At 46.7% G+C, this 16,453-nt stretch overlaps 1 protein-coding gene across 4 annotated transcripts in view; it reads right to left on the bottom strand.

The window, feature by feature from the left end:
- The window catches only part of znf827 (zinc finger protein 827), a 75,796-nt gene that overhangs the window by 40,869 nt on the left and 18,474 nt on the right, over positions 1 to 16,453 (bottom strand). The window contains exons 1-4 of one of the 4 annotated variants that reach the window (XM_076884819.1): positions 12,509 to 12,673; positions 10,341 to 11,618; positions 6,514 to 6,686; positions 5,794 to 6,289 (exon numbers count right to left, since the gene is read on the bottom strand). In XM_076884819.1, the coding sequence (XP_076740934.1) occupies positions 5,794 to 6,289; positions 6,514 to 6,686; positions 10,341 to 11,618; positions 12,509 to 12,635 (2,074 nt within the window). In that variant the 5' untranslated portion in view covers positions 12,636 to 12,673. Of the gene's footprint in view, positions 1 to 5,793; positions 6,290 to 6,513; positions 6,687 to 10,340; positions 11,619 to 12,508; positions 12,674 to 16,453 lie in introns of those variants that run through there. The other 3 variants (XM_076884817.1, XM_076884820.1, XM_004549332.4) reach the window with 3 other exon arrangements.

Here is a 16,453-nt window from a genome sequence, read left to right as displayed (position 1 = left end):
CAAGTGGTGCAGCGACAAACACATCTTCACATCTACTGGCACAACCCCTGACACTTGTACAGTTTGAAACAGCTTGTACATCCTAGCATGGACACTCAATCTGCAACACACACACAAACACACACAGAGCATGGCTATAAGAGAGGCTATCACTCTTGGGCAGACTGCTGTCCAGTCTCCTCTGGCCCCAGCAGAGATCTGCTCCGCTCCTCACCCGATCGTCTCACCTAACATCTCTAACCGCCACAGGCCTGCCGCCCCCTGCCCACATCATCAATCTGCGCTGGCCCCGGCCCCTCTGATTAATGATGATCTATGCCGGAGGGATAGAGGGCTCAGGGACAGGGGATACAGGGCAGGGAAAGGGGACAGGTGCTGGCGTTCTGACCACCCATGTGATGTTGTGATGCCACAGTGCCACACAATGGCAGGGCTGGGCTTGCAGTTCAAGAGGCTGAGAAGGAACAGGGTGAGCAGCAGCAGGGAGGGGAGGGTGGGGGGACATGGGGGTGGGGCGATGACCTTCAAGTTCAGGGGGGCAGTGGCGCAGGGTCGCACATGGCACCAGCTGGAAATGTCATGCTGTCAGATGTCAGCGGGCAGGCTAAGTATAACCTGGTCAGCACCTGGAAGGACGTCCTCTAATTAGAAGCGTGTTGGGCCATGTCGGATCAGACAGGGACAGCACACTTGGTCAGCGCCTTACAAACACAGATTAAACAAAAACTCACATTTAACCATACTTTGTGTTGCCGTTTGCTTCGTCATGCTGCGTTCAAACCCCGGGCAGTCGCTGCGCTTAAACCACTGACAAATAAATACTAAACGCAAGCTCGGATTCTCGAATCCTTCTCCTCGGCGGCCTCATGAGAACAAAAACAACTCCAGGACGTGCACTCACACACAAAGTCACACCACTCCTGTGACCTTTTGGATTGCTATAAATAGAGCGCATTTCCACTCAGAATCTATGTTACAGATCCCAATGAATAATTTAGTAGCCTAATCCAGTAGGCAAGTTTTTTGTTTTTTACTCCTCTGAGCTGATGGCTCAAGAACACAAAAAAAAAAAAAAAGAAAAAAGAAAAAAAAAAAGGCAGCGCAGAGCACCAACAGGAACTATTCAGCCAACAACACCACCAAGCTTACACTTTTGGCCTTTTGTCTGTCAAAATTCACAATCACAATAGCATCATGAGCATCCAGTCCCTGGCAGATCATTCTGTGAAGTGAGCACAGATTCGCGGAGGAGATGGGCATCTCTGGGTGACTGGGCTTCGCTTATGTGAGTTTCGTGACTGTGTGTGTGTCTGTGCATGCGCGCACCAATGTCCAGTGTCAGCTCCCTGCGCTGGTTCTAGCTCAGGTTTGACGATGCTATCAGTTTGTCTCCGTGTTATCACACCCTTCTGACACCTGCCACCAACGCTACTTCCATCGCCGTTCTCCTGCCCGTTTCTCTCCCCCTCGCTACGCTTCTCTCTTGCGCCTCATCTGTCTCACTGCCAGGCGCTTGTCCACTCCACCTCACCTCTAGCTCCGTGGCCAGGGCTGCCGTCAAATAACTTCATTAGCTTTCCACCTCTGTCACGCCGGCCTGCTCCCCCTCTGACAATTGGCTGCTGTTTTTTTTTTTTTTTTTTCTTCAGAGAAGAGGAGGAAGAAAAAAAAAAGCACAGGGCTACATGGGGCAGGTTGAGAACCCAACAAAAGCTGACAGTGTGCTAGACACCGGACAGTGATACTGATGGCTGCAGTGGGGATGTATGGACCAGAGGTCACACACAAAAGAGGTGCCTGTATCTGCTCATGCAGAGCTGGAAAGCAGGGGACACATACGATTAAATCTAGACATTCTTAAAAGAAGGGAATCAAAAAGACTCTGTCATGAGACGTTCCCAAAAAAATGGCTTACAGAATCTTTCCTGCATACTTTTTTCCTTCAATATGCATAAATACACACAAAAAACCTCGATCTCCTGCTAGGATGACACACAAATGGCATGTTTTACAAGTCTAAATTCTGCTTTTGCGTCACATTACTGTACCCAAGCACCACATGGGAGTCGCTCTCCCAGGAAACGCATAAATAAGACAACTGCAGAAGCATCATGACAGATGCAACACCTCCTATAAACCCCCCCGCACACCAATTATTCACACCCAGCCAGGGTCAAGCACGTTGTGCCTGTGTCACCACAGCGGGGTGGGAGTGGAGGGGGTGTTCGGAGGGTGTGCAGTGCCCGCTGTCATTATTAACTCGGGGTCCACTGGGCACAGGGTAGGGGCTGTGCATTTCAAAGTGCCTCTGTGGCTTTCATCTCTGAATCAAAATGTGGATCACACCGGATAGCTAACGGTTGTGTCAGTGTGCAAGGATAAAAATCAAAGGGTATCAGTATAACACTCAACGGAAAGCAGGGCAGCCACCCCCCCCCCCCCAAAAAAAGAGATATGCTTATTATGTCAGAGGTCACTGAGAGTTCACTGGCTTTTTATGCCTGGGGAACTCAATGCAACTCCCTCTTTGCTTTTTACTCCCTCCGCCTTTGCTTGCTGTCACTTTATCTGTCTCATTTTTCTCCCCGTTTTTCTTTTTTTAAATTTTTTCCCTCTGCAGCTTTTTAATACCCCGCCCCCGCCTCCATAGGGCCTTGTGGGATCGAGGCACTGAGACAGCGGTGTAAAAGCAGGAGGGATGAGCTGCTCGTGTACGCACTCAATCTGGGTTGGCAGGGAGGTCAAAAGAAATGGAGTCTAGAGGTCCCAGGAGGAACTTCCTCACCTCTCCTTTCCTGGCTGCTCCTTGGCATGGGTAAGTCTCATAAAGATCTGAGCCCACTTCTTTCCACTTTCATAACCCTCCTTTCTTTAACTCCGCCCCCCAACAAAGGGAGAGAACTTTGTGATCAAAGAAGTGGTATTCATTAAAGCCCATCATCACGCATTCAAGTTCAACATCCTCTCGTCCTGTCTTTTTATATCCTGCCTCACTCTCCTTGAATGATGCCCCGACTAAGATGTCCGCCACTTGACACTGGGCTGACATTGCAGGGAGCCATCTTGGCTCCTCTGGGAGTTGCCTGGGCTTGATTGTGCAGTCTGGGAGTGAAGCGCAACTGGCACCCAGGGGGCATCCATGTGGAGCCGGGGCGTGCAAGATCGAGCGGGAGTTAACTAAGCCGAGCCGAGTCCCCGTGCATCCTGGCGGGGTCACAGGATGGCGCTGAGGGCGCTAATCATTTCAAATTATGAATTCCTTTTTAATTATGAATTATGCATAAATTTTTAATTAATCTAATGTTCCCAGGGTTTTTTTCCCCTCCCATCCTTACTCTCAAGATCTCAATCTAATTACACAGTATTAAGAGGAAGAGTGGCAGTCGTCGCCTCGACCCTGGCGCTGAACCCCGGTCAACCTTTTTCCATCAATCTTGCCATCTTCTCCAAGCTCATCTTTTGATATTTTCTGCAACACAGTGAAATGCATCTAAACATGGGTCGGGCCACGTACGGCTGGGAACAGCGTGTTTGTTAAGTTTGTTCAAGAAAGTGCAGTATCATAGCTGGCTTAGGAAAATAAAGAAGGAAAGGACAAACTTCCTATCAAGAGCAGCCAATATGAAGTCTTCTATTTTAGACGACAATCTTTAAGTCCGCTTGGGTAAATATTCAGTTTATCCCTTTGGCTAATTTGGAATTGAATTTGTCAGTAATAATAACAACACGTGCAAGGAAAAGCAGGAGGAAGACGCCAGGAATCTACAATTAGTCACCAACCGTGACAACTGACAAGATGCTGGCGAGAAAATAAATTCCTTGACCACTATTGACGAGGTACCCTTGAGCAAATCATTTAGTCCCTGACTGCTTTTGCGGAATTAATCAGTGCCCAGCTGCACAGAGCTAAAGACGTGCCACCGGGCATTACCAAGTGTCAATTTTACCAAAAAAAAAAACAAAAAAAAAAAAACACCCCATCATACTGCATTTATGTTTGACTGGATAAATGATTTTAAAACTGAACCTTTACTTGGGTATTGATATGTAAAAATAACTGCAATTTCCAAAAATTAGACTAACTAAGAACATGCATGTTTGCATGAACTGCATGTTTTATGCTATTGGATTTAAGGTTCTGCCCTTTCCCCCATAAATACCACACTGGACGACCTCCCTCGTACCAGCAATGATGGGTTTTGACACCTCTGTGTACATCTATAAAGACAATTTCCAGGTTTTCCCAAGGGTAGGTGATACAAACCCAGTCACATGACCGAAATATGACAGAAACCACTCAGTTCAGGAAAGAGCATCAAGGGTTACTCCTAGTAGATAAAGCATTAAGAGCGTCACAGTGGCACATAAGTCAATTTCCTGTATATATTCCATTCTGCTGCTACCAACCCTGGTTGTGCGTACAGTGGGATGCGCTTTGCCCGATTACCAGCAATTTATGTTAGATGTTTTGAGTCATTACCGACAGGGTCCTCAATTCATAAGCAACAACAACAAAAAACAGAAGAGACAGGAAAAGCTCAGAAAAGGCTTTCTGAGCAGTCTTAGCCCCATGCAGTGAATTGGGCAGAAGGAGGATGTGAGTAAATGAGCTAGATGTGTTGAGCCCAACAGTTTCTCACTTATGCATAAACTCTGTGTATCAATCATTGAAATGTGTCAGCTTTTGAATATGGATTTAAAGCCCAGATCTCACCTTCCCGTGTTTATCTCAGCGTCATCTGTGCTAGGGTTTGTTGTTTTTTTTTAAACTGATGTTACTGGAATATTTTAAGATGCTGTATCAGTTCACTACATTATGTTTTCAATAGCAATACAGAGTATATATAACAAATACCTATGCACAAGCAAGAACACGTTAGGCCAAAACCTGGATCAGAAACCACTATTGTCGTGTGGGTACCACAATGTATGGTACACAAACAAATCATGAATGGATGATGTATGTATGATGTATAAGACACTACAGTATACTATGATTAAAAGGTTTGAATTCCTTTAGTATAGTTGAAATTACTTTGAATACATGTGGCATTATGACACCACCTTTTCTGTGCTCAATAAGTTAAAGAGCTCAGTCACATATGCCAAAACCCATCTGTGCAGTGCGACTAGATGCACATAGTCTGAACTGTTACGTTTCTTTTCACCGTTTAAAGAATGACACCAATGGGAATTTTAAATGTTTTCTAATGTTAATGCCCATAAAATAAAATTTAAAAAAGAAGCCTGAGATGCGTTGGTGTACGTGCTGCTGTCAAAAGCTAAAACTCTCTATTCCCCGCATGTTTGAACTAATAGACATTTTACGTTCTCGTTGTTTTTATAAGCCATTTAAAATAAAAAATAAATAAAAATAAAACAGCTCAGAGACATTCTGCAGCCTTGACCTGAGACAATAAGCATAAAAAAGTGTTTACACTTCTTACGAATGTTATTTCTGGTGACAATGAAGAATCAAAACAAAACTTAAGGCAAAGGGGAGACAACATCTAGCTGGAGATCAGTGCCGATGTCTTCATATGAGAGTTTGGAAGAACTGAAAAACTCTTGATGAAAGTGCAACTGCAGTGAGTCGAGTTTAAAAAGTCAAGCTGAGAAAGCGGCACAATAAACAAAGCAATTATGGATTACAGGAGTTACACCACCGCTGCGTCTGTGTGAGCTGCTTTTCTATGCGTTTCTGCACAGCGTTAACTAAATGCAGCACTGTAAAGACTGCACTATAAAAAAAAAGCTTTCGTTTAACGTAGGAAAAAATAAATCTATGCTAACCTGAAAGCTTCATAAGCAGGTCAGTGGCCGTTTTGGTAGTGATGTCAGGGCTGAATAAGGAGGCTGTGGTCGGAGCGCTGGGGCTGGATCTGACGCCGACTCCGACCCCTACTCCGGGTAGGTCCAGGGAGTTGGCGCTGCTGCTGGCACGGTCCCTGCAGATGCTGAAGGGGGAGAGCACGGACAGGTCTCGCTCTTGTGGCTCCTCCTTGATGTGGATGTGATTGGAGGACGCCTCGACTGGAGGGGACGTCTGCTGCTGAGCGTCCGAGTGCAGCGGGGACACCTCCGTTGCTCTCATGTCTGCGGAACTGCCGTCACCCATCAGGGAGCCCTCGCCCTCCGTGTCGGTGGTGATCTCCTCTTTCACCTTGACGTCTGTGCGTGGGAAGTGCTGGTGGCAGCGCATGTGAAGCTTCAGGCTGAAGTGACGGGAGGAGGTAAAGGGACAGAGTTCGCACTGAAACGTCTCACCCCGGTCCTGGTGCTGATGTACCTGGGAAAAAAATGGGGACAGGTTTAAGCGTCACACCCCTCCTTATCTCCAGCACTGCATGGTGCCAGGAAGACAGCTTTAGGACATCTTTTGCTTTATTTCTACATTTCTTTGTGAGCCGCAACAGTATTAAATCATGCAAAAGAGAAATGGAAACATTTAAATAGTGATCAAACACGACATGTAAGGGGATCAGATCAGAGAGGAGAAAAATAAAATCCAACCTTCATGTGGGACTTGAGATTGTCTTTGCGAGCACAGCGAAAGGGACACAGCGGACACTGATGGCTTTTCAAGCCTGTGTGGATGACCATGTGTCTCTTCCAGTAGCTCTTGCGTTTGATGACCAGGCCACACACAGGACACTGGAATGGTTTGCCACCATCCTCAGGAGAGCCTTGATGGGAACCAAAGAATTATTATTCTTATTTTTCTGTTATTTATTTTTTTATTTAGAGGCAAGATCCAGTCCCAAGATGTTGATGGACTTTGATGAATGAATATGCACTAGCTAAACGAAGCATTTAGTTACTGTAAGTGAGTATTGTGAGTGCGAATGGTTGTCTGTCTCTGTGTGTTAGCCCTGCGACAAACTGGCGACCTGTCCAGGGTGTAGCCCGCCTCCTGCCCTATGACAGCTGGGATAGGCTCCAGCACCCCCGTGACCCTGAAAAGGATAAGCGGAAGCGAATGGATGGATAGTTACTGTAAAGCAAGCGTGCCAAAAGTCCATCCATCCATCCATCCATCCATCTTCATCCGCTTTATCCGAGGCCGGGTCGCGGGGGCAGCAGCCTAAGCAAAGAGGCCCAGACCTCCCTCTCCCCAGCCACCTCCTCCAGCTTATCCGGGGGAATACCAAGGCGTTCCCAGGCCAGCCGAGAGATATAATCTCTCCAGCGTGTCCTGGGTCTGCCCCGGGGCCTCCTCCCGGTGGGACATGCCTGGAACACCTCACCCAGGAGGCGCCCAGGGGGCATCCTTGTCAGATGCCCGAACCACCTCAGCTGGCTCCTTTCAATGTGGAGCAGCAGCTGCTCTACTCTGAGCCCCTCCCAGATGGCCGAACTTCTCACCTTATCTCTAAGGGAGAGGCCAGCCACCCTTCGGAGGAAGCTCATTTCTGCCGCTTGTATCCGCGATCTCGTTCTTTCGGTCACTACCCACAGCTCGTGGCCATAGGTGAGGGTAGGGACGTAGATCGACCGGTAAATTGAGAGCTTCGCTTTTACACTCAGCTCCCTCTTCACCACGAGGGACCGGTGCAGCGTCTGCATTACTGCAGCTGCAGCCCCAATCCGTCTGTCGATCTCCGGCTCCCTTCTCCCATCACTCGCGAACAAGACCCCGAGATACTTGAACTCCTCCACTTGGGGCAGGAACTCATCCCCGACCCGGAGTGGGCACTCCACCCTTTTCCAGCTGAGAACCATGGCCTCAGATTTGGAGGTGCTGATCCTCATTCCCGCTGCTTCACACTCGGCTGCGAACCGTTCCAGTGCGAGCTGGAGGCCCTCACCCGATGAAGCCAACAGAACCACATCATCCGCAAAAATCAGAGATGAGATTCTGAGGCTACCAAAGCGAAAGCCCTCCGCCACTTGGCTGCGCCTAGAAATCCTGTCCATAAAAATTATGAACAGAACCGGAGACAAAGGGCAGCCCTGGCGGAGCCCATCACCCACCGGGAACGAGTCCGACTTATTGCCGGCAATGCGAACCAAGCTCTTGCAGCGGTTGCCAAAAGTATTGATCCTATTTGATCTCAAAAGATCCATATGTAATAATGCCGGCACCACTGCACTAAGACTGCACTAAGTGCATTTGGCTGAAAACAAATTGGATTTGTTAACGACGATCTTCATACGTTGCAAAGCCACCTAGCGGATCAGGGATGGACAGTTCGGTGGGCTTGTTCTCAGCCGCAGGATCCATGTTTGACAATCCCACTGTAAAGAAATGCAAATCCCCTCTTTAATAAGGGAGTTACTCAGACACTGATCAGATCTGCGAGAGACAACGTCTGCGCACCTAATGATGAAAACTATCACGAGAGAAACACCAGCTGGAAGCGATGGAACAATGAAAGCAAAAAACTCTAGCATGTTTTAGTATCTCGATTATTGTTGTTGGCTTCATATCCGGCATCCATTACTGTTTAATTGGTCTTATTAGAAAGAGGCATGATTGCATTACAAATTCTACAAGGGCCTGTCAGGATGGCTTCATAAGTATTCCAGTGCCGTTCCTTGAAAAACATCTGGTAATCAGTGTTTGGTGAAATTACTGTGCTCAGCCATTCATTGACCTGAGGTGTAAAACCTCGAGACTGCCTATTTGCAACAATAAACCACCATCTGCGGCCCAACCTCTCCAAGCACAGCAGAGATCACAATGCAGAAATGACTTGTGCTTAGTCTAAGTTGAGGCGAACAAAGCAGAAAAAAAACCAGGAGGCAGCGTGTGTGTGTTTAGTGCTTAACATGTGTAAGCCTAATCACGTGTTAGAAAAACGGGAGTCGATTCTTCCTAAAACACGAAAGCACAGCATGCCAGCGTGATACAGTTTTATAGCAGAACTAGCGAGGGTCTACAATAAAACAAGACATGACAGTCAATAATCAAGGTCACATTTTTCAGTCTGGCGACCAAACAACTACCTGCATTTTTTTTTTTTTTTTTTTTTAAACAGTGCTGCTCGACCTTGACGGCATGCCGGGTTAGAGCAGACCCCTTTTTAGCATGCAGATCACAGAATATTACATCGACTGCCTCATCTGTCTGAAGTCAATTTGATCCAGCCATTTTAGTTTTGGCGGGGTTGCGACACAATCCCTCAAAAGTGCCCATCCATCTCCCTGAAAACGTTCTGTTCTCCCTTAAGACTACTTAGCTGGAGCTTGCACTTTGAAGTCATCTCTCCGCCTGTCCAAGAGTGAGATCTGTGTGTGCACCCTTGTTTGGGTTGCACGTCTACATCTGAGCACGCTCTTACAGATTATACTGCGTGCCCATTTGTAAGTAACTGAGAGACAGCGTGTACGAGAGGAGAGAAGAAAGAGTGAGGGAGAAAAAAAAAAAAAGAAAAAAAAAAGAGTGCACGCATCTGTATCCAGTCAGTGGAAAGTATGATGTGTTTGGCCTTAAGTCTGCTGTGCTGATCAGTGCAGAGGGCTCTGGTTAGTGGGGTATGAAGCCAGGAGGAGGCTGCTGAGATGGATATGGACTCCAGGGCTCCCCACTGTGCCGAGCACACACTGACGGCCCCCTTTTGGCAGCACGCACATCCGAGCACAAACGAGCTGGTCTGGGAAGGCAGTGAGGTCTCAGTCGGGAACCCCCCGTCGAGCCCACAGACCATTTCCCAGACTAGAAGGCCAGCCAGAGCTGTTTTCTCTCGGCTATGCTCTCTGCTCGGCTGACAGTTAAGCTGAGGCTACACTACACACTGCTTCAGCGCCAGTGAGGTGAGAACAAAACCATTACAAAACTAGAGAAAACATGTCACCGAAGTTCACAATTCTGTTTCTCCGCCGGCATTTCTTTTTTTTTTTTTTTTGGTGACATGCGAACCTGCCGCTGCTACACGAAAAGGAGAGGAGACACGAGTCCGCGCTTTTTGGAGTCATCCTTAGAACGAAGTAATAATTTAGCACTGCTAACGGTGTGACTTTGAATTTCATAGTGTTGTATGTTTGGCCACACGATGGCTGGGGAAATATAGAAACTGAACTGACAGTCAAAAGACGTGAATTATTTTCTGCTGCAGTAAGACAAGCTTGCACATTCAACCATAGCAGTCTTGTTTAACTTTAAGCAGACAGATTGTGTGTTTAACACAATCTAACACTTGAGTGTACTTTAATAATTTTGCAAGTCTCTCTTGCTAAAGAAGAACAAACTACATATTTTAAGTAGAGAAATATGGAGTTATGCACCTACTGTACTGTACCGTACTGGTGCAACCATTATTTTAATTAATTCACTAATCTCATTATGCTTATAGTGATTCCCATGCTTATTATAGTCCTTTATTGTGCTTTTAGATTACCTGCTTGGTTGCTGGGCTTCCCTCTGCCCTTAGGAGGAGAGGGCAACAGCAACTCTAGGCTCTGATTGGGTGTAGAGGGCGTGGGTGCTTTCTGGTTCTTGTCCAACAGGGGCTTCACGTCCTCTTGGAGGACCCCAGTAGTTGCCAAGGGGGAACCGTCTTTCTTCTCTGCCAGCAGGTTTCCTGCTGCCCTGGCTGCCACCTCTTTGAGCAAGGCAGCGGAGGAGGTCATAGACACAAGTGAGAGGAAGGAACTCGCTGCTTGGTGGTCCGTAGCAGCACTGCCCGTTGATGAGGCTTGGCTCCGTTCACTGACTTTCTTGGAGAGCGCAGCGAGGGTGGAGCTAGCTGACTGCGGGCTAAACGGAGAGTTAAAGGCATCGAAGCGCACCACATCGTCTCCTCGACCACCCCCACCCAGGGTGGGCACTGCAGATGAGGCAGAGGTGGATGAGGAGGAAGATGTCGTTGAAGAGGAGGCCACAGCGTTCTTGTCTTGAAGCACAGCGTTGGCTGCTGCTTTTAACTTCTGGATTGCAGAGTCCGGGGACAGGCTGGAGCCGCAGGGCGTGGAGCAGCTGGCTGGGGGCCACTTATCTGCCACACCTGCCCATACAAAGCCACTGCCGTTGCTTGGGGTGACAGAGTTAAAGGGGTCTAGGGGCTCTTGCTTGATGTTGGTGGCTGAAGGAGCTGTGGAGGCCGGTGAGGCTGAGCCACTGTTGTTGTTGTTGTTACTGGCCAGTTTTCGGGCAAGAGCACTTAACTGCTGGGCGTGGTGGGAAGATGGAGAGAGTGTCAAAGGTGGGGCTAGACCTATTGGAGGAGAGTCGCCCCCAGCCCCTCCCCGTGATGACCGACCCAGGAGCTCCCCGGTGTCGAGTTTTAGCGACCCAGCTTCTAGGAGGCGCCGTAGGTTGCTGCTGAGGGGCTTTCCCAGGGCTCGAGATGCTGCCTCGCCGTACAGTGACGATACCACAGACGAGAGCGTGTCCTGGGCCGAGAATGCACCTCCATCCAGTCCAAGAAGTTCCAAAGAGGCACGATGGACAGGCGTGGGGCAACCCAGCGAGCTGTCACCTCCGCAGGTGTCATGATCCCCAGACCCAGCGCTGACTCCAGGTCGTTCGTCGGGAGAGGAGCCCCTGGGCAGGAGGACCTCATCCTGGGTGTCTCCAAAAGACGACGACTCTGAGCGCGTGTCAGAGGCGTTCCCAAACCAGCCTTCCTCCTCCACAGCAGTGCCATCAGGCCCTCCTTCCTCATTGCTGTCCACATCTGGAAGAGGAGAGGAAACCAAAGGAAGAATTAATGAAAGTGTGTGAGTACTGTGGCAAAGGTTGCTTTAGCGAACAGTTAAGACTGATGATTATTTCACAGCTAAACAATTGCCGTACAGCTCTAACTTAGGTTTACAATTATGATGCTTAAGACAGTTAAGCTTTCACAGTCCGGCTTCTACACTGCAGAGATTAGCAAACTACACAATGCAAAATCCTAAATGGGAGTCAAAAAGCCTTTAAAAGCTGAAAAAGCAGGCAGACAACTAAAAAGACTTAAAGCCCAAATTCAACTTCTTTTTTTTCTTTTTTTTAATACAGTCACAAGGCACATCCAAGATGTTTGAGTAATTTAGATTTTTCTGTCTTTTTTTTTTTTTTTTAAACCTTATTTTTCCCACCCTTGGTCTGGAAGAGCCTAGTAAAGGGGTTACCATGACAACGGGTCCTTCTGGGAGGCTAGACAGCAAAGATTAGGGTAATGGAGGTTACAGAACTAGATTAATATTCATGAGCCTGCGGATACCACCAGGGAGCCAATAAGGATAGGGTTAAGGTCACCAAGGGTCATTAATATACACTTCATGTATCAATATTCATAAGCAAAACATTACAGCTTGCCAGACAAGGGCGAACAAAGAAAAGTGAATATTCCTGATACATATTAACAAACCTCCATAAGAATATGTCAAATGCACCAAGCCCGGGTGAAACAAAATGTCAAAACTGACACCTCCTCTTTGGGTTACTGAACACACGAAGCTCACGAAACATTTAACAAAAAACTGGCTGAGATTGATTAGAAGAGCAGGCACTCAAAAATGAAAATATCATTAAGATGTCTTACACACCAACATACATTTCCAAGCACACCAAAGCTGTGTTCACCTTCACGACCCTCGCTGAGGCCCGGTGGGTCCGCTCTTTGTTTACAGGCAAAGGCAAAATCGTTGCCAGGCAACCCAGCCCAGCAACCTGTAGGGATCATTAGAGATGGCTGACATCTGGCCAGCATGGCTCGCTGTGGTCCGCAAAGGTGACCACAATCACAACCCGCTGTGACCGCTACTCTCCTTCTGCAACAGATATCAAACAGGGCCTGCACACTTCCAGATATCTTCTCATCTCAAACACATCCCCACTTCCTTTCTTACATTTTACAGTAACACAGAGGAAGATGTCAAAAAGCAGAGCAACGGATCACCTTATAATATCAGCCTTAGTGCTTTCCAAACATCCTATAGCCACATGCCTAGTAGCCTTCACCTTGACAAGATATTACAGGACGCACTTTATGGCACTGACGAGCTCGTGTGACACTTTGTCTGTTGAGACTATTATTAAGGTGAATGAAAAACACCAAAATGCACCGATTGTGAACCCAATTTACCATGCCGCTTGAAGCCATTTTACCACCGGAGTAGGGTTAACAGGAATAAAGGGAGGCAGAGGGAGAAGGAGCCAGTGAGTCATGCAGGGCAGGGCTTGACCCATTTCCATGTGACATGCGAAAAGCAGCAAGAGCCACTAATGGCTGTAATGTGGTTAGAGGGAAATCGCTAGATTACTGACCCGAGGTCTCAGCTTTGAGGCTGAACTTTCTTGCTGCCTAAGTTCAATCTTAAACCTCGGGGTTAGGTGCAGCTGCACACAACACTAAGCCACTGGGCTTCTGCCTGAGTGCTACAGTGCGCACTTCACTACCATGGCTTTGTGTGTCACAGGCGAGCCACCCCTGTGGACAGAATGACATTTTCCAAGGTCATGGTCTCCAGACCAGCTCTAAGGGGCCTTCATGCCAGTTCTGTACTTACAGCTAGTGCTACATGCCCATCGTACACATTGAGACATTCTTTGAAGAACAAACACATGTTTAATTGCTAAAGTCCTGCCCATGATTATCTTTTCCTTTTTTTCTTTTTCCCCTGACATACACATTTAACTGCTTCGGCTCCTCAACGGTGGCTGGTTTGATGATGGAGGCATGGAGATACTGGCCGAGGCGGCAAGTGTCTGCCACTGAAAGGGAACCATTTAGCGGTGTAATGGCGGGGATGACTTGCATGTTGAGACAAACAGCTGCGGGGTGCTCAGCAGTCTGGATCTGTTATCACTCACACACGGATGATTCACTGGCAAAAACGGGAGGGAGTTTTCTCTCTGGGCCACTGAGATGTATAGCGCCACCTTATTATAGACAGACAAAGACAGACCTATAAAGGGGTCCAAGTCCAGCCTGAGACTCCATTAAAGGGAGGGCCAAAGGCTTCAAGACTTCCCAGAATAAACAGTGTTGAGCTTGACCAGAGATGCACACAGAGCAGATAAAAATATTTTCATGTACAGCGTTTAGAAATTTGTTGTGCTAACCTGTCAAAGGAAGAAACCAGGAGGCTCACAGCCCGTAACTACAGCTAAAAACAGTTGGACCTTCCAGGTAGTGGAGTTGTTCATTGTTTCACCGCACAGAGCTGTCAACAATCTCCAGTTGTGAACTTGGCAGGATTATTTTGGCTGAGGCTTTTTCAGGTCAGAGGGTTGTGCACGCATGTGTGTGCTTTTGTGCTCAGATGTAGACGTACAGACCGTGTGCCAGCTATATTTCAGCTAACCTTGTCGCACAGAAAGATCACTAGTTAAAAAAAAATAAGTAAATATATAAAAGGAAGGCGTGTGAATTAGAGAAAGGAGAGAAGAGCAGGACACTAGAGTAAAAGGTAGGTCAAGAGGTCACCGACCACATGACTTCTGCGAGGCTGCTGACTAACATGTTCCCTCTCCTTTTTCCTCTCTCTCTTACACACACAAAGCTACTCTGTTGCTTAGCCAGGCATGAATATTGGCCTCCCCGACCCCAGGCCTGAACGGGGTAGGGGGGGAGAGGAGACGGGACAGTGAAGGAAGGAAGGGACAGATAGAGAGATGGCAAAAAGGGAGGGGCTGATCTGACTGGGCAGGCAAGAAGAGGAGGCCATTAGCCGATTAAGGTTGGAAGGGGGTGCATCAATACTGCGCTGATGTCAAAAGGAGAGTCGTGCCCATGAGCTAATATAAGAATGAGAGAGAGAAGGAACAAGAGCTAGAGAGAGGAGGATAGTGCAGGTCAGGGAATCACTAAAAATCGCACAGACTGCTGACCGCAAAGCCCTACAAAGTGAAATAACATGAAAGACTGTCACAACATACCGAGACTAGAGCCATCACATTTACATCACCAAAATGATTAGCCTCTCGTTCCTTCTAAGACTGGGAGGCTCATCGTGGTATGTGTGCTTGGGTTAAGGAGGTAGGGCACAGGGTGAGGCCATAGGAAGGAAGGCAGGGAGTATGGATGTGGTGAAGAAGGAGCCGGGGCAGTAATTAAGTGTCCGGCTGGACCCTGGCGGGGGTTGCCACAGCCGCGGGCTATGCTAATGAGCAAGCCCGGCGGTCAGGGCTACCTTATTAGTGCTCGCTGGACAATATGGTGGGAGAGATGCACTACTGACTGCTTCACGTCTCTGCAAATGACTAACAGTCCTCCCAAGGAGGAAGGTAATTCCATTAATTGGAACACAGTGGATCAGGATCACCTCCCTTTCCTTTTTCCACAAACCCTCACTTGCTTGATCTATGTCAAAATCACCCCCCCCCCCTCCTCCCCCCTGAATTAAGAAAAAAAAAAGAAAAAAAAAAGTAGAAATTACTTATTTCGTTATTCATTATTACCTGTAATCAGTAAAGTAGTCTCAGTTGTGTAACCAGGATGTTAGCCACTTTGTCATATACTTTACTTCATGCGTGTCTTTTTCCCTAACACCAACCAATTTTATAAAAGTTTTCACTTTGAAGAAGAATAACAGCAAGAGAAGACTGCAGGAGTAATGATTTAACCGAATGTTAACACAATACTTCATTGACATTTATTAGAAACATTAGACTTACTTTTGATTCAACGTCAACAAGTGTAAAACACATGTAAGTCAGTACCTTTCTAAACAGACAAATCTTATATTAAAAATGTAAAAAAAAAAAATCAATTAAATTTTTACAAATCCAGATCCTGGCTCTTTTGCCATTTCCCATTTTTGAATATAAAACCAAAGGTTTAAAGAAAAAGAAAGGTGTCATGTGTTTAGAGTAAGGACACATCTGTAAATCGGTTGAATATTGATGTTCCTTTGCAGGAGCAACATGACCATCACTCCATCGAGTTTATTTCATCGTGTTGTTTCCATTAGGAAGTTGATGAAACATGACAACCAACAAGGCGACAGGCAATACCAGTGATTACTGAGGCGAAATGTCATACAGGACAGTATGCCTCCTATTTACATTAAATGAACTTGTAAGACTGTGCCTGTCCTTTATGTTAAGCAACACCACCGCTTAACAATCTTAAAATAATCTGTAGTGTCAAACAGGGGCAGGGCTGTTTAATGGGACTTCTTAAAATTCCAGCTCGGTTCCAAAACAAAAGGGGAAAAAAAGTGGCAACAGTGTGAAAAATGATGTCAACTGAAACAGAAAACATTGACTTGGAAATCATTTTAAACATCTGTTTAATTGATAAAATAATGTCCAAATGATTTTAATAAAAATGATCACTGAATTTAATGCCAGCATTATTCAAAGCAAAGGCAATGGAGGTGAGAAAAGAAGGCATTTGTTGTGTAGTGCTAAAAAAAAAAAAAATACAAATAAAAACACACCTATTTCTAGAATTCACTTTTAACGTGACCTTAGTTCGCATTAGATCTTCTTAGGTTCACATTTGAGGCATTTATGGAACATCTGGAAATTTTAGCTACAGAAAAAAAACCCAACCCAAGCCTGTGCTAGAAAAGAAAGTGA

This window comes from Maylandia zebra, linkage group LG6 (assembly GCF_041146795.1).
Source record: "Maylandia zebra isolate NMK-2024a linkage group LG6, Mzebra_GT3a, whole genome shotgun sequence".
Taxonomy (NCBI): domain Eukaryota; kingdom Metazoa; phylum Chordata; class Actinopteri; order Cichliformes; family Cichlidae; genus Maylandia; species Maylandia zebra.
Note: the sequence above shows the minus strand (reverse complement) of the source record. Positions and strands in the feature narration are given on the sequence as shown.